At 32.7% G+C, this 8,464-nt stretch overlaps 1 protein-coding gene across 3 annotated transcripts in view; it reads left to right on the top strand.

Moving 5' to 3' along the window:
- Positions 1 to 8,464, top strand: part of Mgat4c (MGAT4 family member C) — a 265,766-nt gene that overhangs the window by 250,352 nt on the left and 6,950 nt on the right. For all 3 annotated transcript variants that reach the window (XM_023716276.1, XM_023716279.1, XM_004623768.3), the window contains 2 exons: positions 1,189 to 1,260; positions 5,994 to 6,146. In XM_023716276.1, coding sequence (XP_023572044.1) covers positions 6,000 to 6,146 — 147 coding nt within the window. In that variant the 5' untranslated portion in view covers positions 1,189 to 1,260; positions 5,994 to 5,999. The remainder of the gene's footprint in view (positions 1 to 1,188; positions 1,261 to 5,993; positions 6,147 to 8,464) is intronic.

Below are 8,464 nucleotides of genomic sequence, written 5' to 3'. Positions count from 1 at the left end.
ATCTTTTGTTGTTGGATGCTTTAAAATTTTTCTTGTATTCAGATGTGTAATTTTTGGATGGATGTGATTGCATGTAGAGTAACTATAAATTTCAATTTCAAATTAGTGCCTTTTTCACTCAGATATTGTTTTTGGCAGATCTTGAATTTCTTGGAAATTATAACAGAAGCAGTGTCCCTAAATCCAAGTGAGTAAACATTTAGTGGAAAGGAAAATATTTTGGCAGAGATAGGAATGGGAAAAGGTGAAGTTTGAAGTAACAAATGCCTGAAGATTCAGTGGTGCCAAAAGACAGAAAGGCAAAGTGGAAGAAAGAGATACGCAAGTGTAGGAGAGGGGTAGATGCAGAACACAGCTTGGGATGATGTCTCAGCTTCCTGAGCAGGGGATTTAAATCCCAATTCATACTGGGAAGAATATGATGCCCAGAAAGGAACTGTATAGAGTTAGGGGAACATAAAGTCACCAGGGGGTTTAGAAAAGTTTCAATTAACATAGAAGAATTATATATGTATGAAGACAAAGGACTGTAGTTTCATACTGGTTGCCCTGCATGAGAATTCTGAAGTGATGAGTCCTTTCAAGAGAGTCAGAGAAACTTCATAAAGAGCCAGGAAAATTTCTAGCCCTAGAAATGAATCAGTAAACTCCCTCTTGAATAAAAGTCAGAAAGACTGACTTCCGAACCAACACTTTTTTAAAGATGAACAACACCAAAAACAAATAACAAGAACAAAGCCAAAAACAAAGCAACATAGAACAATAAAAAATGGTACAGGATTTCAAAGCAAGAACAGAAAATTAACAATGGTTCTTAAATTGCATATTGGTATCAATTTTTTTTTTCAGATTACCAGACAAAGGCGTGCAAGATGGATCAAGCTATAAACATTAAGTCTTCTTTGCACTAAACCTTAATTTTCCTTGTCCTTTTTACGTTTTTTGACAGTTAATTTTAAAGAAAATATAAAAATAATAGATGAGATATTAGAGATGACACACATTTAAAAGAACAACATGAGAGGTATTCAATGATGGTTGTTATATTGCATAATGCTGTAACTCAACTTCTTGCAAACTGCAACCTAGACTCTAACTCAGTCTGAGTTCACCTGGGTCTCTAACATAGCTTGATGTGTATATTCAGAATCTTAACACTAGCAATCTCTCCTTACTCTTCCTCAACAGACTACCATCGGCAACACTGGCTCAGGAGTTGAAATCACCAATGGATCCACCATCAGTCAGCCAGAAGTGAAGGTAACTGGTTTCAGAATTTGAATTTGCTGTCTGGGGTAAAATTTCTAGACATCCAATGGGTAATCTGATCCTTTCCAAGTTAGAACACTCAACATCTTAATATAATTACTCAATGACATTTGTCATAATATTAACTATGGTAGGCAGCCTTTATTCAGAGAATTTGAATGAGGATTCATAGGGTTTTAATGTACAGGAAATAAGTCAGTCTCAACTCTGAATACAACAGAAGAAAGTATGAAGTTATAGTAAAAAATTAGGACACGAAGCTGGGTATAAAAATGCCTAAGAATTTCAGATAATTGATAAATAGAACTAATTAATTTAGGTGATCAAGTATTACTTGGACAAAGGTAATGATTGAGGAATTTGATCAGATATTAAAGATTGTCCCATATGGAGGTAGGAGTGGGACAAATTAAGACAAAACAGGGGCTGGTGAGATGGCTCAGTGGTCTAAAGCACCTACTTAGAACAAAGCTTAGCAAAGCACAGGGACCACAGTTCAATCCCCCAGCACCACATGCCAGCCAGCCCCGCCCCCTGGTGGGCTGAGCTGGCCACACACACACACACACACACACACACACACACACACACACGCACACAATAAATTTAAAAAAAAGACAAAACATAAATAGAATTTTTGCTAGGACAAGAGCCTTTTAAGATGGGAGCAATCATGCTAATTAGTTGGATCCTGATGAATGTGGCTAAGGTTTGAGTGAAGAGAAAAATCTTGCCAAGGCAAAGAGAAATAGCAAAAAGTAGAGTAAGTTTGGTAAGTATAAAATACTTCAGATTGATAGCTGAATAATCAGTATATGTCAAAGGAAAAAATAGTATTACATTTTCATTTACAGTATTACCAGCGAGACCTTATCTTACAGTACTAGGTGGCAAGTACTTAACTATCCTATTTAAAGGCCATGCAGCCGTATTCAGCCAACTTCCATGAAGTTTTTCTTGCCAAATTTGACTTGATAATATCAGTAGCCTACATATGCTGCAGGCCGCTGTGTGCAAAGAAAGGGATGGAAGGTAATGCATGTTCTAAAATGTACTGAATCCATCTAAATTGAGAATAGAAATATACTGTAAAAAACAAACTAAATGAGGAGGTTGCTCTTCTTCCACAAAAATATAAGCTGTCCAGTTCTCAGGAGTGCAAAACCTGTGCCATTTGTAGGAGGGAGAAAAGGTAATGAAAAGGGAGAGGCTTTTGCAGATGCACTGGCAGTCGCAGGCCCAGGCTCTGGCAAGGGCTGCAAGCAGTGAATTAAAAAAAACCTATACTTTATTTTTTATTTTTTTTAGCAGAACTGGGGACTGAATTCAGGCCTTAAAAAAAACCCTATACTTTGAAAGGTGTACATTTTTCAGTATCCAAAAGAGTAACATTTGGGTTAACTATTATTATCAATATTTCCAATATGGTTGATTGTTTGCTATTCTTTTTAGTCCCATAAATTATTCATAAATAATTTAAAATATCAAATACATGGTTAATATATATGTTTCCTGAAACTCAGACAATAGGAATTATATACACTTGTTCTATTGCTTGGAAGAGCTTAGATACATTGGCATTATTTTTTTTCCTTAGAATAATTTGGTAAAATCACTAATAAAGCCATGTGAACACACTATTTTTGCTTTTAGTGTAGTTTTCTTAAAACATTAACTTTTTAAATAGAGCATTATTCTATTTATTTAGTGAGCCTTGGTAATCTATGTTTTTAAAGAAATGTGTCCACATTTACCTATGTTGCCAAATTTATTGGGCCTTATATTTTGTTGTTATTGTTTTTTTTTTTTTTTTCCTTCAGAACTGAGGATTAAACTCAGGCTCCTGCACTTTCCAGGGAAGCGCTTATTCCACTGAGCCATCTCCCCAGCCCGTGGGCCTTATTTATGAAAATACTTTATTATTTTCCATTCTACTCTTAACATCTGTTTAATCTTTAATGATGTCACTTGTCTCATTACTGATATTAGTAACTGTGTCACCTTTCTAGGATTAATCTGATTAATGGAGTACTATTTTATTATATGTTCAAAGGATTAGCATGTGATTTCATGTTTTCTTATTCTTAGTTGTTGGTTTTCTCTTTTATCTATTTTCTGCTTAATTTTCTTTATTTTGTGTATTACTAAGCTTAGTTGGCACTTATTTTTAATCCATTGCAGATATTTTATTTTGGAAATTTCCTTTCCAAATTTAGTGTTCAATATTTTGAATTTCTCTGTTGTATGTCTCACACAAACTTTGCATACTGTATATTTCAATTTCATACAATTCTATTTTTTGTAATTTTTAATCGCCTTATACCTGCATAATATTTAGTAGTATATTATTTACTTTCCAAATATTTGGGAATGCAACTTGTCTTTCTAGTGAGCTTGTGTTGTCATCAGTGAATGTGTTGTCATTATGTAGTCTCAATGCTTTTAAATTTATTGTCTTGTGCCTCAAATTATGTTCTTAGACTATAACAGAAAATATTTTACTTTCTGCTACTGATAGGTAAAGTGTTCCACACATGCCAGTTAGATTGATCTGATAATGTTGCCAGTATTTTGTACTATTTTTCATATCTTCAGTCTGTTACAGGGGCACAGCATCATTTCATACTTATGTATCTATTATTTTGCTAATATCTATCTGTGCTTCACTTGTTTTCAAAATTTGTATTTGGTACACGCTTAATTCTAGGACTATTAATTGTCTTTCTAACAAATTCATATCTACTCTAATTACTGAATGTTTGCTTTGGATGTTATAAATACATCACTCCAACATTTTGATTAATGCTTGTGTAGATTATTTTTCCATTTCTTCTATTATTGTTTCATTTTTTTATTTGTACATTTAAGGTCAACTTCTTCAAGATAAAATCATCTATTGTTGCCTGTTAAACTGCTCTTCACTTACAATATTTTTAAGCTAACTTTTGTAGTTGCTGTTGTTGTACTTGTTTACCTTTTATTTAATTATTACTATTATTTTAAGACAGGGTCTCATATGTTGTTCAGGCTGAACTTGATCTCAGTCGATAGCCAAGGCTGGACTCAAACTCACAGCCATCCTCCTGCCTTAGCCTTCCAAGTGCTGGCATAACAGGCGTGCACAGCCATTCCTAGCCAGCTCAGATGTTTTGTGGTATAGGAGCCAGGAAGCTGTATGGTAGGGTTATTGCTTTACTCTCTGCTTGAAAAGATCCACCAATCTTTTGTCCTGTTATTCCTTATGTATGCTTATTGCTAGGAAATATATTTAACTTTAAGATATATATTTTTCATCACAAAAATTTTATTTTAGGGCTGGGGAGATAACTCAGTAGAATAAGTGCTTGCCTGGCAAGTGCAAGGTCCTCAGTTCAATCCCCAGTACTGAAAATAAATTAGTTTCAACTTTTAATGTCTGATTTTTTTTTCCTTTATTTTAATGTTTGTCTCTATCTTGCATGTCTAGGATGTAATATAAATGATATGATGGCATTTGTTTTAATTCTATCATCTGTGTCACTTCCTGATTTTTTTTTTGTGTGTGTATTTAGTACAGGGTCTACAGGGTCTCACTACACATATTGAACTCATAGGGATCATCTTGTTTTCAGCCTCCTAAGCACTGGGATTACATAGGGAGGAGGGGGCGGCTCTACACGCTAGGGATCAAACTGGTCCCTGAGTCTGCATAAGCAGGCTCTTTAATCTTCTGAGCTATCGGGCGGCCCCTGACTTTGTTTTTTAATCTTTAAATAGCTTTATCCAAGTTATAGACAAAATTTTCCTGAACACACCTAATAATTTTAACTGAGTGAATTTTAAATACTAATCATAAATATTATGGTGGTTAGATGTCTTAAATATAGCTAGGCAGAAAAATATGACTCACCTGTTGATCAGTCCAGATATGTTCATATTTTTAAAATCAAAGGTCAATAATATAAATTAATTTATGATCTGAGTATATTACAATATGTGGAACTGTGAAATGAAATAAAATATTCTTTCTCCTATTTTTTTATATATTGTATTTTCTTTTCTGCATGCCATGAATTCTCCCAAATAGCCATTTTTTAAGCTAATACATCAAACAAAACAATATGTTTATGTTAACCCAGAATTCTGTAGAAAAAGTCCCTGGAAAATATGAAGCAATGATAACTCAGAAGTTGTTAAATATTTGTTTAAGCTTTCCCCTCAACATTAACCTTTGTTGTGACTCCTTTTGCCCAGATTAACTATTAAATATTTTCAGGACAGTGTACTCTGAGATTAATAGCCAGTCTAAAATTGCGATCTTTCATTACAATATTACATGATGATAGATGTTTACTTTGCTGTTATATCTCATTCACTGTAAATATTAACATATCCATTTTTCTCTTGCCTTTACTCTATTTCTCAGTGAAGACCTAACTTTACATTATTATTATAATGAAGTTTCATATTCATTAATTAGCTGTAAGGCTTCAGTTTTTAAAATAATGCCACCTTAGTATAGGACATTACATTGAATTTATGTTAATATATTTGACATATTAAAGTCATATTATTTACTGTGTATCACATATCTAAGAAACTAGAGTGCCAAACTTACGTATGAAATAAGAAACAGACTGTAGTTTGTACATTTAAAGTATGGGATTCGAATACAGCTTGATTGTTTTACATATATGATGAATAAATATTGTACACTGAACTCGTAGTTTTCTGTTATTCCACAGGAGAGAATGATTAAATTTCATCAAATGAAACATTTTTTTCAAATACTGGATAAAATGAGATGCTTGCGAAAACGTTCTACAGTGTCATTCTTAGGAGTTCTTGTAATTTTCCTCCTGTTTATGAACTTGTTCATTGAAGACAGTTATGTTCTGGTAAGTTTTGGGATTGGGTTATTTTCTACTTGAAATAAGGCTTAAGTCAGCCTAGAATCTGTCCAGTTGGAAACTAACGTCAAGTCCTCCCAGGCTGCTGGAATAGCCTTTGTTAAAGAAAAATTTTAATGTTTACTTTCTATCTATATATTTCTATATTAGTCATACATTGTGAACATTACATTTACAATTTTATGTTAGAATATTTACTTTAATGCTATATATATACTATGGTGCAAATATGTACATTTAATTACAAATAAATTAGCTGCAATCTCTGTTCAATTAATATGATGTAAAACCATTAAGATTTGGGGGCTTTCATTTGAAATATACATAATAAACCAAATTTGTTTAAAAGTTGTGTTCTACTTTTCTATGTCATATTATATTTTCAAAATTCCTTTAAGTAACAGGGTATTTAATTGTGCTATTTTATTTAAATTATATTTGTTAGAATGTGTGACTTCTTTTGGATTTTGAGTAGCTGTAAGTGAACACCTTATAATATATTTACATTGAGTGAAAAGACCTTAAGAATAAAAGATACTGATATAGAATTTAGTCAGTAGATGAAAAGAAGTAGTAAAATTAGCATATAATGATATATAATGAATATATTTTGTGCTATATTAATCAATATTTTATGTGAAAAGCCATGGGTCATATATTGTATAATTGTGAGAAATCAATTTGTTCTTCTTTAAAATGTTGTTATAAATATCACATCATTTCATGTCTGATGGTAATATGATATAATTGTTCACTTATTTTTCTCTATGTGAGTTGAACCTAAGGTATACTCTCTAAATTTTATATTATTATTATTTTTATTATTAAAGTATTTTAGAAAATCACAACTTTGCTAGGAACAGGAACTGAACTGTGCTTGCTGCAAGCTAGCATGGTAAAAATTTCAATAACACCTTAGGAAGAAAGACTGTGACAGTAATCACCAAGAACATTTCCCTAATTTTTTTTATTTGCTTAAGCATAATTTAATAACTATTTACTATTTACCAGATATTATGCTACATCCTAACTGTCCCTTCCTTAGACTAGATTCTCCTAGGATTTCCTCTGCAAATATTTTATGTTTTTAAGCTTTGTTTTCTGATGGTGAAATTTCATGGGCACCTAGATTGTTCTACTGCCTAGGCACATTAGCTTCAAGTAGAGATCCCAACTGCGCAGACCCATCCTCTCAGTATCTGAGAGTTTCCGACTGCATAGACCCTTCATCTCAGTATCTGTGATCCGCTCACAAGAGGTGAATTAACCACATGCTGATAAGATTTGGCCAGGTGTGATTCAGGTCAAAATAGCAAACATGAGAAACTAACAATTGGCATTTATTTCAAACTTGAACTTCAGGTTAATGAGATATAAAGATAATAGAGCAAGGTCCCTTGTGACTTAGCTGCTTTTTTCTCAATAGAGTTTAAGTCATAAATTAACTAGGATGTCTCATAATAATCAGTGCTTTAAGAAAAATTGATGGTTTTGCATCAGTCTAGTGGAAGACTTAAAATCTGTAAAGCAAGGAAATACTATTCATTGAATGCTTCCTGCATTCAGTGACTTGGTACATTTATGAGATAGTTTCAAGTAGTTTTAATCTTTCATTTAAAATGAACTCCAAGCCACACATGTTGGTGCACACTTGTATTCCCAGCATCTGGGAGGCAGAGGCAGCAGGATCTGTGTGAGTCTGAGACCTGTCTGAGATACAAAGTGAGTTTGAGGCCAGCCTGTATTTCCTAGTGAGAACCTGTCTCAGAAAGACAATGCATATTGATCATTTAGAGAACAGTTTAAATCTTTATATCTATTAAGCTTAGGTTAACACCTAGAAAATACTGAAAGTTTAAATAGTAAAACTACTATACATCATTGAATTGCCAATAACAGAGGGATATATATATATATATATATCCCCAAACTATTGTACCTAGTAATACCCTTGTGTCTTTTCATAACAGAATTTTTAAGTTTCACTGTATAGAAATGTGAAATGTGTAAGGGAGCATATATTCATAAAATGGTTATTGCTCAATTTTATAAATGTTACAGTCCCATCTAAACATTGATCTTACCTAGTGTGAAGCAAAGGTGTTTTAAAGTAGTTCTTCTAACAAACAATACTTTCTCACCGAAATTCCTCATTCTATACTAGCAATATCTCATTCAATTTGCAAATCAGTCCACATACAAAAAAAAAGATTGTTTCTTGGGTTTAAAAAATGATAACTGAAAAATACTTGCACTAAATTTGAAACAGTGAGTTAAAGTGATTAATTATAAGTGCCCCTCTGTTA

Source organism: Octodon degus, unplaced genomic scaffold, assembly GCF_000260255.1.
Source record: "Octodon degus isolate 3935 unplaced genomic scaffold, OctDeg1.0 scaffold00004, whole genome shotgun sequence".
Lineage (NCBI taxonomy): Eukaryota > Metazoa > Chordata > Mammalia > Rodentia > Octodontidae > Octodon > Octodon degus.
The sequence above is the reverse complement of the archived record's forward strand: the minus strand, read 5'-3'. Positions and strand labels throughout refer to the sequence as shown.